Source organism: Leopardus geoffroyi, chromosome B3 (genome assembly GCF_018350155.1).
Source record: "Leopardus geoffroyi isolate Oge1 chromosome B3, O.geoffroyi_Oge1_pat1.0, whole genome shotgun sequence".
NCBI classification, from domain to species: Eukaryota; Metazoa; Chordata; class Mammalia; order Carnivora; family Felidae; genus Leopardus; species Leopardus geoffroyi.
The window spans coordinates 113655030-113669058 of NC_059337.1; the positions used below are offsets into that span (position 1 = coordinate 113655030).

General features: G+C 42.7%; 2 protein-coding genes across 12 annotated transcripts in view; one reads left to right on the forward strand and one right to left on the reverse strand.

The window, feature by feature from the left end:
- PLEKHH1 (pleckstrin homology, MyTH4 and FERM domain containing H1) overlaps positions 1 to 3346 on the forward strand; it is a 54066-nt gene extending 50720 nt beyond the window's left edge. For all 9 annotated transcript variants that reach the window (XM_045451351.1, XM_045451356.1, XM_045451357.1 and 6 more), the window contains 2 exons: positions 87 to 233; positions 1179 to 3346. In XM_045451351.1, the coding sequence (XP_045307307.1) occupies positions 87 to 233; positions 1179 to 1340 (309 nt within the window). In that variant the 3' untranslated portion in view covers positions 1341 to 3346. The remainder of the gene's footprint in view (positions 1 to 86; positions 234 to 1178) is intronic.
- Positions 3347 to 3362: 16 nt separating this feature from the next.
- PIGH (phosphatidylinositol glycan anchor biosynthesis class H) lies at positions 3363 to 11447 on the reverse strand. 3 transcript variants are annotated; one of them, XM_045451362.1, is made up of 4 exons: positions 11173 to 11447; positions 5925 to 6134; positions 5378 to 5458; positions 3363 to 4027 (listed from the first exon to the last, which is right to left on the reverse strand). In XM_045451362.1, the coding sequence occupies exons 1-4, from the start codon at positions 11350 to 11352 to the stop codon at positions 3935 to 3937; spliced, it is 564 nt and encodes a 187-aa protein (XP_045307318.1). In that variant the 5' UTR covers positions 11353 to 11447; the 3' UTR covers positions 3363 to 3934. The 3 variants fall into 3 exon arrangements, with proteins under 3 accessions (XP_045307318.1, XP_045307317.1, XP_045307319.1); XM_045451361.1 differs by having other exon boundaries at positions 5378 to 5461; positions 11173 to 11446; XM_045451363.1 differs by lacking the exon at positions 3363 to 4027 and adding an exon at positions 4053 to 4190 and having other exon boundaries at positions 5378 to 5461; positions 11173 to 11446.
- Positions 11448 to 14029: the final 2582 nt, after the last annotated feature.

Below are 14029 nucleotides of genomic sequence, written 5' to 3' on the forward strand. Positions count from 1 at the left end.
CAGTGCCCACAATAGACAGGGGATGCTGGTTTAGTTCAGGAGGCAGGTGGAAAATTTCCCTAGAACTAACGGGCTTCTTCTCACAGCATGTGCACGTCACTTACCCCTACTCTTCAGTAATGACCTTCGGTGGCTGCCGGGATGACTTCATGCTTGTGATCAGATCCATTCTGGACCAGAGCTCTGGAAAAGGCCACACTGAAAAGTTGCTCTTCCGGATGGCTGCTCCCAAGGTGGGTCTGACAGCTGCTAAAACATGTTACTCAGATCTACCTAGTTATGATGAGGTGGGCTTGCAGTTAGGAAAGGATGCTGGGGTTATTATGACCATACTCTAGAAGGGCCCTGTCCCAGGTACAACTTTTGGCCTTGTCTGTAGTCAGTCCTCCAAGGGTTCAGGTAGCGTGGCATCTCAATAGTCACCGGTGAGCTGATCAGTGAGGGGTTGGCCGGGAGGGCACGCACACTGGTCCGGCTACGTCCATGCTCTCCACATGGGCCTCTCAGCCCTTGCAGCCCAGCACCACGTAGGCTTGAGGCGGGGCCCACTTGCTCTTCATGCAGCTGATCCAGGGGCCAGGGCAGCGTCCTCCTCAGTGTGCTGTCACCTTCTCCTGGGCTCTGCCAACACTAGTCACAAAGTGGGACAGCCTGTACACGCGCCACCCCCCCCTTGTGGTCTTTAAGACAGTCCCAAAGACCTCTACTGCTTTAAGAGCTTTGTTCCTACTCAGTACAGGAAATACTGACTAGCAAAAATAACAATTAAAAAGGTTCCAAAACCTAAGTTCTGATTAATAGTTCCTGATTCCATTCTGAAAGTCACTGGAGACCCTGTTGTTTTAATCGTAAAACTGGAGTATCCCAAACCTCCTCCTCTCTTTAATACCACCCCTGCCATAGGAGAGGCTATACAGACACCTTCCTCCAGGAAGGACCACTTCCCCACTCGGAGGTAAGCAGAGAATATTGCTCCTCCTGTTCTCAGGAGGGTACTGTGCGCCAGTGGCCCTTCAGACTAACAGGTACTGTGTCACTGCGCCTCTGAACCTCCCAGATATTTTAAGAGGTAAGAAACTGAAGCCCAGGAAGGTTATACACCTAGTATAACAGCTAGGGAGAAAGCCAGGATTCAGGCCAAGGCTAGTTCAATTCCTTTGTTTCTGCTGTCTCCTTAGATTGCAGAGGCTACCTTCATCATGGCCAGCTACATGAACCATTGCTCTCCAACTGTGAACCCACCTACGAACCCACCTGCTGCCCGCCAGCTACGGGAACTGGACAGACAGCAGCTTTTTGCTTCTGTTCCATGTGCTGCCAGAGGGCCAACGTTGCTGTGAATATTTCTCCTACCCCTTTCCCCCTCCAACCACCTGGTGCCTCTGTGATTAGAGATTGGTGTCCTGGGGTGTGATACTACTGTGATGGGGTCTAACAGCCCTCCCCCAGCCTGTTCTGTGAAATGTGTTATTTCACTTTCCATGAAGCCTTCATTCTCTAGGTGCCTTATCATGTTTCAGGGCCCAACTTTTAAAAATCCAGACCCAGTATAAAAACCACTTTTTTTCCCACAAGAATACTGAGCTCTGGATGCTGCCCGATTCTAGATACAAGACTGGGATGGTCCATGTTACTAGTTACTAAGGGCGTCAGTGCCATAAGTCAGAGCTTTCTGCACTGATACTCTTAGGAAGGATGGTATCTTTTATATTGTATATGGTCCTTATGTGGGGATTTATACTTGAAGTTTTCCCAACATCCCTGAACAAGACAGGACTAAAATTTCCAATTCACCTGAACTGTGACAAAAGCCTAGAACTCACTAAAACTGGACTTCCCTTTCCAGATGGGAAAGGTATTGGCAGGGCTAGAGGAAAAGGAATAGACTCACCTTTCCCCTTCCCCACTGCAAATGAGTAGGCATTTGCAGTGCCCCTCTGGGGCAAGAGTTCCTATCTTGGAAAAGGCACTATCCCTGCTGAGATTCAAGCTGTTCTCCCTCACACTGGACTGTGAGCCCAACTGGGTGCAAGCAAGGTCAGGGAGTTAAGTCCAATCTGACCTCTCCCTGTCTCATTTTAATGACTGGCCAGGGCTCAGCAAAGGCTATGCTTCCTGCTGTAGGATGGGGTGGTCACCAGTGGTTTCCTTGCTCTTTGAAAAACCCAAGCAAATGCACTCTGTTTTTTGCTGTTTTGTGAGGCCATCATAGATGAGTCAGAAACAGAATCCAGGCTCATGGGCCTGAAATTGCTCCTCAGGACTCAATGGTGAACTTCTGCTGGGAATTAGTCCAAGGGCAGAAGGTACACAGGTGATACCTGTCCTAGCCTGAGAGCACCCTGGTGATATATCTCCCCATCTGCAACTGAGGCCTTCTGTTGAGTGCAGAGGAGATGATCTTTGCCTCCACCCTCCCCTAACAGAAAACAGAAAGACGAAAGAGTTCATTTATACTCTGATTCTCTGCCATTGGAGAAGCTGAGCTTTATTTCATAGCTCTAAGGCAGTCTCACCATTTATCAATCAAGGGCTGAAAACTGTGTGGCTTGAGCAGGAGCATCCAGAAACCAAGCCTTTGACTTCCACAAAGTGTGTGTGTGTTGCACACTGCAAAACCTTCAAGGTTGGAACTAGTTCATCTGAACACCTCAGCTGCTATAAGCTTCCCCCCTCTCACCCTTTAAACTGACAAACATTGGAAAAAAAAAAAAAAAGCACATTAGAGCATCTGTCTTTTAAACTTGACTTTGCAAGGCTGGCAATTTACAGCCGTCTCCCGTTTCTGTTGCTGCCTTTCCCCCAGGATGAGATCTAGCTGAGACATTTCTACCTCGAACAACTCAAACATCACATGTACCACAGTCTCCTGAATAACCCCTCCTGAGCTCATTGAAAAGGAATTACAGCTCTAGTTTTATAATATCCTGAATATCTCTAACGCCCATGAGGATAATATTATCTACCTGGGAATTAAAAAAAAAAAAAAAAAAAAAAAAGGATCCTAAGGAAAAAGCAAGAATGGAGCTGCGTTCACACTGAACTTGGGGGTCAAGCTGTTTCCCCCACCCTAGCTCCTTCCCAGCCTTTCAGGAATCCTCCCATAGTGTATTAAGTACAGAAGATACTGCCTTATAATCAAAAGCTTCTGCGGTTTGTGTGTTTATCCTCCTTTAACCTGTCTGGAAACCAAAGTCGAATTTCTGTCTGGTCTTTTGTCCCATCCCTCTTGGCAGAAGAAGTGTTTGAAACCATAGACAATGCTGAGTAACAAGAGTATTAATGTGCTTGACATCCAAGACTGAAATGCCGTGTTCAATGTCAATAAAAAGCAACTGTCTGTGAACCAGGCAATTATTGTGTATGTTTTGGAAGGAGATAGGTTTATTAAGAGAGTCATCATAAATTAACCCTGTACAGAACAAAGGAGCTGGGTGAACAGAGACTAGTCTTTTGTAGGACATTTCTTCCTACTCACCAGTACCTGAACGGCTTAACTTTTTTTTTTCTTAACTTTTATACAGGGGTACTATGTAGTTGGAAATTATGTTTCTTAAGATAGCTGATGTCAGTTTCCCATGGTCTTGCTCCAGAAATTCTACAAAAAGTAAACCTGAATGTGTTTAGGAATTTCACAAAGTGCTCTTTGTTAACATTACTTTTGACATGTCTTTTCTTAAGGTCTCCCCCTAGTTGGTAAAGTAGGCAAAACCTTACAAGCGGATCACTACAATACACAGAAGGACTTTGCTCAACATCACACAATGAGTTAGGTTTCCAGTCACCTGCTCTATGGCTCTGAGATCCACTGCATCCATACTGGTTCCTAGGACTGTGTCCACCTGATGGTTTAGAATGCAGAAAATAAACCAGCCACTATGGCTTAGGAGTCATCTCCCATGGAAGACAATACTGGCCTTCTGAATGCTGGGACTCATGGACTTGCTGATGTGGCTTTCTGGTGCGCCAGGACCTCCTGGCAGCTCCTGTACACTTCAATCAAGCAGTCCAGGCGGGGCTTGGCACTCTGAATTCCAAAGGGGAGAAATGCAGAGTCAAGATGAACGTAAGAGAGCGCGTACTGGTGCTGCATCCATGTGCAACCTCAATCTCTCAGCACATCAGGGGTCTAAAGGGCTCAGGTGTGAGCCCAGAGAAGCAGAAGCTCAGGCCAGATGGCACCCTACTGGCTAAGAAAGCAAAAGGAATAACAAGGACAGACCCTCTTGGGAAATTCACAGCTGTGAAACAGTCCTCAAGGGCAAGAAAGGCAATTTAATATGTAAATATTAAAATATTTTGAACAGTGAAATGCAATACAACCAAAATTAACAGAAAAGTCACAGAATGGGAAAAATATATGTGGAAGGCGTATTTAATGAAAATTTGTTACCCAAAATATATAAATTGTTACAAATGCATAATCAATATCTAGATTCTAGTTGATTAATAGAGGAAATGGATAGTTTTAAATAAGAGGAAATACTGATAGGTAATACAAGGAAATATGAAAAGTATCTTTGTCATTTAAAGAGCAATTTAGTAACTTTAAATTCCTTTACCTACATACTAAAGTAAACAAGTAACTAACTCCACTGTTAGCCAAGACTATGAAAAACAAGTACAAATTCTCAAAGTATGGTAAAGTTGTCCAATCTCTGGAGCCAAATCTCAAACTGTAAAAATCTATGATACTGTTCATAAGCTTTAACAAGATAATTCTGAACTGTAACGCAAAAGAATTTTCACTTAGCAGCCTTAAATTTTTTGTGAAAAAGGGCAGTAAGACAGTTAACTATATACATAAATATTTTATATACTTACAAAGTAATTTACTATAATCATGTTTGTATGAGAAAATTTTGTAAGAGCAAGACAAAAAATAACCTGGAGATGATTTCAAAACCTTGTAGTAGGGTGGCTAAATAAACTTAGTCAACATGATAATATAACCATTTAAAATAATAAGTATAATGGCCTCTGTAGATGCATGAAATTATGTATATTAGATTTAAAAAGCAAGACACAAAAAGTATACAGCAGTATGTGTAGATCAATGACATCTATGTAAAAGCATATATTGGCAGCCTAACAGAGTAGATGAATGGTGATTTGTGGGCAGAAATTACTATATATTTTTACTCTAAAATTTGTATAAATTCATAGTATTTTCTGAAAGCCTATATCTGCTTCAGAAAGAAACTTTTGAAATAACTAAAATCCTAACTCTCACTAAAAGTAGCTGTCAAGTGTCCTCAAACGTTCTTGACAACAAAAGTTGACATTCCTACCGAATATAAGTAGCAATGGATATGCAGAGAGCCGGGAAAGGTAACGGATTTTTTGAAGAAACTTTACACAAGTGTTCTGTGCTCACCTGGAAGACAGGTACTACTTGGGATATCCCATGTGGTTCCACCGGATCCTTCAATAAAATGCAGAGGTAGTAAATCACCTTCTGCTGCAAGAAAATGAACCAAATAGCAGAAATCTAAGTGAAACTCATTTTGTTTTCTTCAAGGGAAGGCTAAAAACTTTTTTATAAATGGTTATCTCTACGTAGTAGAACACTTGATCACTTTTGAAGTGAGAGAGTATATTCTCATTCTTTAGATGAAAATGACAAAACAGCAGCAGCAACAACAACCAGAGATGATTTTGAAATCAGGCTAAAAAATAAACTTGAAATGCTGACTCCCTATCTATGAAAACTTATTATATCCCTAAAAATAAAGGAATGTACCTTTTCAGTATAAATTTCACTTTCAAGGTTTATAGACATGCTAGCCATAAAGGAAACACTACAATACTGGAACAGAGTCTTCAAGTTTAATTCTGTGACATCAAACACTTTAGGTATTAAGACTCATTTAGATCCAGGCAAAGGCCATGGGAGAAACCTGTAATACTACTCAACTACTTACCATGTAAATACCTTCATTGATGATAACATCCTTCACCTTGCCCATCTCAATGAAGGTAGTGCTTTCTTTGCCTGAAGCATAAGATGAGGTCATCTGGATACCAAGGGAATCTATGATTAACAGGGTCTCCTGATCAATCTTGACAAAATGCAGGTAACCAAGCAGGCCTAAGAGGGTGATGAAGATGGCAGCAGAGAGGATTATGCTGTTCTGAAGAGAGAGCCAGACACAGGCGATAAGATTACCAAGTGATCCTCCTGCACAGATCTCTGCTGTTTAACAGGTCCCCTCTAGGCAATGCCAAAAAAAGTCTGTGTTCTGCTGTGAGTTGAACAGATGAGAAGAACATGCATGGAGGAAGAGGAAATCACTTTTATTTCAGCTCTGTAGTGCTGTGTGCTGGGAAAGCAGATGATGAAATATATCCAGGCAGTAAATGGATAGGTGTTGGAGGAGAATCTCCATCAAAACAGTATCTGGGGCGCCTGGGTGGCGCAGTTGGTTAAGCGTCCGACTTCAGCCAGGTCACGATCTCGCGGTCCGTGAGTTCGAGCCCCGCGTCGGGCTCTGGGCTGATGGCTCAGAGCCTGGAGCCTGTTTCCGATTCTGTGTCTCCCTCTCTCTCTGCCCCTCCCCCATTCATACTCTGTCTCTCTCTGTCCCAAAAATAAATAAATGTTGAAAAAAAAAAAATTAAAAAAAAAAAAACAGTATCTACCATCGCACCACTCTCAGAGATTTTTCTTCCAAAACTGAAACTTAAGGATTTACACCATTGTCTCTCATGTTCCATCAGCAGAATATACAGTGCAAAACCAGACAGTTCATAGTAAGATGCTTAGCACAGGGTAGCAGATAGTACTCAACAGCCCCCCTCCTCCTTCCTAATAGAACTTGGGGGTGAATCATGATTGGTTCCTCTTTGTTCTGCCAATGACTACGTTAGAAATGAGCACATGACACAACTCTGGCTAGTCTGCTGGAGAGGCTTCTGGAAAATGAAGTCCATCTTAAAAAGAGACCTAAAAGGGGCGCCTGGGTGGCGCAGTCGGTTAAGCGTCCGACTTCAGCCAGGTCACGATCTCGCGGTCCGTGAGTTCGAGCCCCGCGTCGGGCTCTGGGCTGATGGCTCAGAGCCTGGAGCCTGTTTCCGATTCTGTGTCTCCCTCTCTCTCTGCCCCTCCCCCGTTCATGCTCTGTCTCTCTCTATTCCAAAAATAAATAAACGTTGGAAAAAAAAATTAAAAAAAAAAAAAAAGAGACCTAAGGAAGAGAGGGTCCCTTCCTCTTAAAAGTTTTGATGCCTGGAACTACTATGGGGCTACTACTACTCTGCCAGACTGTAGACAAATGTAGAAAGCCAGGCTGAGGACAAGTAGAGTGGACCAAGGGTGGAAGAGCAGGAATATGAAAAGAATCAAAATCAACTAAGCCTCTTATGCCTTCTAGAGCCCTCCTACCTCCTGACTTCTTGTTTTGTTAAATAATAAAGATTGTATCATTTAGGACTCTTTTAGTTCTTTTGGGTTGTGACTGAGTAGCTGAAATGACTAACTTATGTGTTACGGGCTCAAAAATGGTATTTATGCCTTTGATTCTAAAACACATTTACAGGGGCGCCTGGGTGGCTCAGTCGGTTAAGCGTCCGACTTCGACTCAGGTCATGATCTCGTGGTCCGTGAGTTCAAGCCCCGCGTCGGGCTCTGTGCTGACAGCTCAGAGCCTGGAGCCTGTTTCAGATTCTGTGTCTCCCTCTCTCTCTGATCCTCCCCCATTCATGCTCTGTCTCTCTCTGTCTCAAAAATAAACGTTAAAAAAAAATAAATTAAAAAAAAAAACCACATTTACAGCCTTTTGAAGTTGAATGTGTTTTTCAATTGATGTATGTTTTTTCATGTGCCATTATTTTTTTCCCCAAAAAAGCTATTATTTAGGAGGATGGCACAGAGAAAAAAAATCACTGATCTCTCAAAAGAGATTCAGTAATTTACTGTCATTCCTTGAAGGCAAGAAGTATCTTATCCTTTTTTTTTTTTTTTTTTAAGTTTATTTTGAGAGAGAAAGAAAGCATGAGCACGGAAGGAGCAGAGAAAGAGAAGAGAGCAAGAATTCCAAGCAGGCTCCCTGTTGTCAGCACAGTGCCCAATGTGGAGCTTGAACTCACAAACCAGGAGATCATGACCTGAACCAAAGTCAGACACTTAACCGACAGAAGGCGAAGTATCTTATTCTTTATGACTGACATGATGCCTTCTTTGACCTAACTCTAGTCAGGCTCTTCTAAACCCTCAACCTCGGTGTCCATCCTTATTGGGCCTGCACTACCCAATAGGCTGTACCAAGAATCTGATGACCCTCACCTGCCTTTAGCAAGAATCATGTCAATTTAGCCAGAATCTCCCTTCACCTTTGATGTTTCTTTTTAGCCATTTTCCATCCATTGACCCCCACTGTGCTCCTTGGCTATAAATTCCCACTTGTCCTTGCTGTATTCAGAACTGAGCCCAATTCTACACTGAGATCTCTTTTCTCCTACTGCAATAGTGAATAAAATATGTTTTTATTGCTTTAACTACTGGCTGCCTTTGGTTTTCTCTGAAAATACTTTTCTACTTCGTTCTACCTAACACATAGTTAAGTGTTGGATCAAGAGTCTGTTTGGGCCCGTGATCTATTTTTGTTTGGTCCACCCTGAGCTAAGCATGATTTTTACACTTTTAAAAGAACTGTTAAAGAAACAGATGACTATGAGACAGAGACCTGTAAAGGCTAAAATATTTTCTATTTGGCCTTTTTTTTTTTTTTAATATTTATTTATTACTTTGAGAGAGAGAGTGTGAGCAGGGAGCGGCAGAGAGAGAGGGAGACACAGAATCTGAAGCAGGCTCCAGGCTCTGAGCCATGAGCGCAGAGCCTGATGCAGGGCTTGAACCCATGGACAGTGGACCGCGAGATCATGACCTGAGCCAAAGTTGGACACTTAACTGACTGAGCCACCCAGGAGCCCCTCTATTTGGCCTTTTAAAGATAAAGTTTGCTGACCTCTGTACTGATAATTACTTGTTGACTAATGAATGGAGGGTAGAAAAATCTATGTGCAGGGTCTCTGGTGATCCAGAAATATCTATTTTGAGTTAATTAAATGTCTAGTATCTAGTACAATGTCTGGTTCACAGTCTTAACTGAATAAGCATTATGGATGAATACAGAGAAAAAAAAATTCAGTCCTGGCCCTTACAGATGTATTAGAGGCAAAATTAATACATATAAAATATTTTTGGAGAATACTATGAAAACTGTGCCTAAGAAAGGATTAAAAGAGAGTGAGAGAGAGACATCAAAGCACACAAGGATATCCCATGAAGATCTCCAAGGAAGGATTTCATTGGTGCAGAGAGGTGATGGTTACAGACAGATATATTTGGTTGAGGAAAGGAAGGGGGAAAAGCATTCCCGGTTGGAATAAGGTAATAACCTACAATTTTAATAGAATTGTGAATTCAAAAACAAGAAGGAAAGAAGGGATGAAAAACAATAAATGTTAGAGGATTTAATCCGTATCAGTTTTTTAATAAGGTAATCCCTGCTCAAAACTTCATTACTGCCTGCATTCTTTATACTTCATTTTTCTGTCTGAAATTCTAACAATTCAGTATTTATTTGGGCTGAAATTAAGTCTCATGTTTTTATAAATTCTTTCATCAGACTTCTTCTCACCCCTGAGATTCATTACTCTGACAAACAGTTTTGAACACAAGGAAAGGTAAGAAACTTTGGTACACAGAGCCCTTAAGAAGTGTTGCAGTAGAGTTTAAAGGAAGATAAGGTTACTGAGCCCCGGGCACGTGATGGAGGTAAGTGGGACACACCAGGATGAGAGTACAAAAAGGAGTTGGCATAAAAAAGACTTCTATTTAAAAATGTTGCTTAAGCAAGCCCTCTCCACGGAGGAGACAGTATAGTGAAAAAGAAACGGTTTCAGAGTCAGCCCTGGGTTTGAACCCCAGGTATGCTGTTTGCTGGCTCTGTGACTTTGGGTAAGTTATTATTCTTTCTGAGCCTTGGTTTTCTTCTAAGGTTAAAACTAGGCATTCAGGAAAGCAGCTGGCAATCAGTGGGCATTTAATAAATATCTGTTCCCTTCACCTCACATGGGCACATGGCCAGAATTCAGGCTAGTATTAAAATTCAACTACATTATAAATTAAATCTTTTTAGGGGGAGGGAGGACTGTCCTCGCAACTTAACCAATTCAACTGACTTAAGAACCAACTTTTAGATACAGTTTGGTACAAATTACAGCAAACTTAATTTTGCATATACCTGTGCCAAATTACCACACTCTGGTGGCAAAAAAGCCAATGAATGCAGTAATGAAAACAATATCCAAATTACAGAAATAAATAGTCCTAGCTCTGGTCAATCACTCCTAGAATAAAATATTCAATTCAGGGCACTACATATGAAATTAAAACTAAACTCATCCTGAAAAGGGCAATTAAGGTGACTCCTTTTATTTGAGGGCTGTCACAAAGCTACTGCATGTGACCCTCACAATACGGTGAAGCTAGCATGGCAGACAGCAATTCCATTTTAGACATGTGAAAACTGAGGCTCAGAAAGTAGGAATGAGTCTGGAAAGTGAGCACAGAAACAACTCCTCTCTGAAACTTCGTAATTCTTTAGAAAATACTCGAAGTTGGGGGAAGGGACTGGGGGGGGGGGGAGGTGTTAGATTGCCTTAAAAAACAGAAATTAGGAAGAATTACCAAGCTCTCAACGTTGTGTGTGTGTGTGTGTGTGTTCACACATACATATTGTGGAGGCAAAGACAAGTTTCCCTAAGACCTAAGGTATTATTAACAGTGATTCCTCTAGGAGTGGAAATGATGGATGAGGACGATCCACTTAATAGTTCTCTCAACTCTTGGAACTGAATTACTGCGAGCATGTACTACGTACAGCACATGAAAGTTAAACTTTTAGACTGTCGTGCAAGGACTACTTGTATGCTAGGTGGAACCGCAGAGCAGAGCACGACCCGTGAGAGGGATAAAGTACAGGAGTACAAACCACTAAACGTAAAGAAAATAGCTGTGCAGCAGCGGAACCAGTGAGTTCCCGCCCTCCGACCCTACAACAGCAGGAGGGTCTGGCGGGAGGGCCAGGCTCGACCCTAAGACCCCAAAGACCCTTCCAAACCCGAGCCCTCGACTCCGACCTCGGGAAGGGGCCGACAGGCCATTACCTCGCAGAGGGTGAAGAGTCCGTAGGCCGCTAGCCACACCGTGCAGGTGACAGCGGTGAGCGAGCGCAACGAGAGCCGAGGGCAGCTGATGCAGAACTCTCGGCAGGACGGGGAGTAGTAGCGGCGCTGCAGGGCCAGGCGGCCGCCACAGATATCCGAGAAGCTCTGCTCATCTTCCATGTCTCGCTCGCTCCCTCCCGGCCGGGACGCGCCGCTCTAGACCGCCCGCCAGCGTAACTCTCGCCGGCTCTGGACCCACTTCCGGAGAGCGGCTTTCGGCCCCGCCCCGTTCGGCCCCGTCTCACGCTCGGCGCAGCCGCGGTTCCGGGACAAGCGGTGTGGCGCAGATCCAGAGCTTGTAATTCGCCTGTAGGTTGGGCTGGGGTTTTGTGATTGTCTACTGCAGAGACTGCATTGGGCCAACTCAGCCTGCCGATTAAAGCCGCTGTTAATGCGCTTTCTCTCGGCAAACTGATTTCTATTTCTAAGCCAGAGTACGCTCTAAGGAATCGATCCACAGGTATACGCTCATTCATTCATTCCTGAGCCAGGTAGTTTTAGGCGCCAAGGGTACAGCGGTGAATATTGAAGGTCTCTGCCTTCAAGTACCTTCCTTCCTAGTAAGAGAAACAATACGTAAATAATTTCAAAGAGTGCTGCTGAAAGTAATATGACCGGCAGAGGTGGCTTGGGGACGTGCAATAGGACAGTCAGGAAAATCTCTCTGAGGAAAGACCCTGGAGCTGCCAAGATGAGGATCCGGACTGGTCTGGGAGAACTCTGGAGGAGGAATTTGCCAGGTTGGAGGACCAGGAAAGGCAAAATCCCTGAGGCTGGAACAAGGTTGACTTATTGGAAGAATCAAGAGGCTGCCACATGGAGAATGCATTTGGAAGTTGGGGAGGTAGAGGCAGGGCTCAGGTCCAAGAGGGTCTTGTAGGACCTGGGAGTTTCTCTCTTCCGAACCACTGAGTGGAGCATTGAGTAGACAAATGAGGCTTGGCTGGGACTCCGTACCAAGAAAGAAAGATGTAGAAAGTATGGATAATAAAATTACTAAACTCATGAGTAACAGCGTCCTGTGGGTTCTTTCTTCTCCTTCTTCTTCTTCTTCTTCTTCTTCTTCTTCTTCTTCTTCTTCTTCTTCTTCTTCTTTTTAACTTCGGATGTGGCTCAAGAGTGGCTTGTGGCCTGTTAAAACAATTATGGTGCTTCAGCCCTGAGGCAGCATCATGTATTAAAGAATTGATGATCCCTTTGTCTGTAAAGATAAAAGGCATAACAGTCTCACCAGGTTTAAGTCTCTTTTATGAAAGTCAGGTTCCGTTTTTCTGTCTTCATCCAGGATTTTGTTTATATTTTTTCCTCTAAAGGATATTTTTCAAGTATTGCTTTGTTTTTCCAATTTTATTTCTATACTCTAAATCTTACCAAGCAATACACCCCTCTCATTTTTGTAAATAAGACGTGCATGTCTTTTATAATTATAAAAGTGAACTTTGCATATTGTGGAAATTTGGAAAAATACAGAAAAGAAGAAAAACTTAAGCCACCCATTATTTACACCACTGAGAGAAACACTGTCGATATTTTGGGGAAACCTTCAGTCCTAGAGTTCTTAACCTGAACTCCATGGATACAATCAGAGGTTTATCATTGGTTTCATTAACTTCTGATTGAAATTTAACTTTTTTTTTTTGGTTATGAATGCAATTAGTATTAACAATACTTGTGATTTTTGTCACTCTCATAGAAACCACAAATACTTTCATTTCACAATAATTATCTCAAAATGTCATTTCCACTCCTCATTACTTCAAAATTGCAGAAATTATGGGATCCACTTCTAGATCTTATTATTTGATCTGCCAGTAGAGACACATACAACTATTTACACATTTTAAAAATATTTTGAGGTGGCTGGGCAGCTCAGTGGGTTAAGCGTCCAACTCTTGATTTCGGCTCAGGTCGTGATCTCGCACTGATAGTGCAGAGCCTGCTTGCGATTCTCTCTCTCTCTTTCCCTCTCTCTCTGCCCCTCCCCTGCTTGTTCTCTCTCTCTCTCTCAAAATAAATAAAATTTTTGATGACTGTATTTTAATTCAGTTTGTTTAATTGTTTTTTAAAAAAATCCTATATATTGTATTCATTTTAAAACATTATGATGTGGCACAAAAAAGGTTAAAAGAACCTTTGTAGGTTCAGGGGCGCCTGGGTGGCTCAGTTGGTTAAGCTGCTGACTTCAGCTCAGGTCATGATCTCAAGGCTCCTGAATTTGAGCCCTGCGTGGGGCTCTGCGCTGACAGCTCAGAGCCTGGAGCCTGCTTTGGATTCTGTGTCTCCCTCTCTCTCTGCCCCTGCCCCACTCACACTCTGTCTCTCTCCCTCAAGAATAAACATTAAAAAATAATAATAATAATAATAAAAATTTTTAAAAAAGAATAAATAAACATTAAAAAAAAAAATTTAAAAAGAACCTGTGCAGGTTCAGAATGTTCACAACTGTAGAGTCATAGAAAAAAAGGTACCTAGTGTACTTTTTTGAATATTAAATTAATTAGGGATAAATATTGTGATAATTCCAAAATCTTAAAAAAAATTTTTTTTAACATTTTAAATTTATTTTTGAGAGGCAGAGACAGAGCGTGAGTGGGGGAGGGGCAGAGAGCAAGGGAGACACAGAATCCCAAGCAGGCTCCAGGCTCTGAGCTGTCACCACGGAGCCTGACGCGGGGCAGCCCAAACTCACAAACCATGAGATCATAACCTGAAGTTGGACAGTTAACCAACTGAGCCACCCAGGTGCCCCCCAAAATCTTTATAACTCCTTGCTCTGTCAGATCAGTGTCATCTTAAC

What these genes read in the sequence shown, in the direction of transcription:
- PIGH (XM_045451361.1), bottom strand. Translation starts at nt 11,352, where the DNA reads ATGGAAGATGAGCAGAGCTTCTCGGATATCTGTGGCGGCCGCCTGGCC. An exon ending in TCAATGAAGGTATTTACATG is followed by an intron (nt 5,462 to 5,924) that starts GTAAGTAGTTGA and finishes ATTTTCTTGCAG; the next exon opens with CAGAAGGTGATTTACTACCT. An exon ending in AAGTAGTACCTGTCTTCCAG is followed by an intron (nt 4,028 to 5,377) that starts GTGAGCACAGAA and finishes TTTGGAATTCAG; the next exon opens with AGTGCCAAGCCCCGCCTGGA.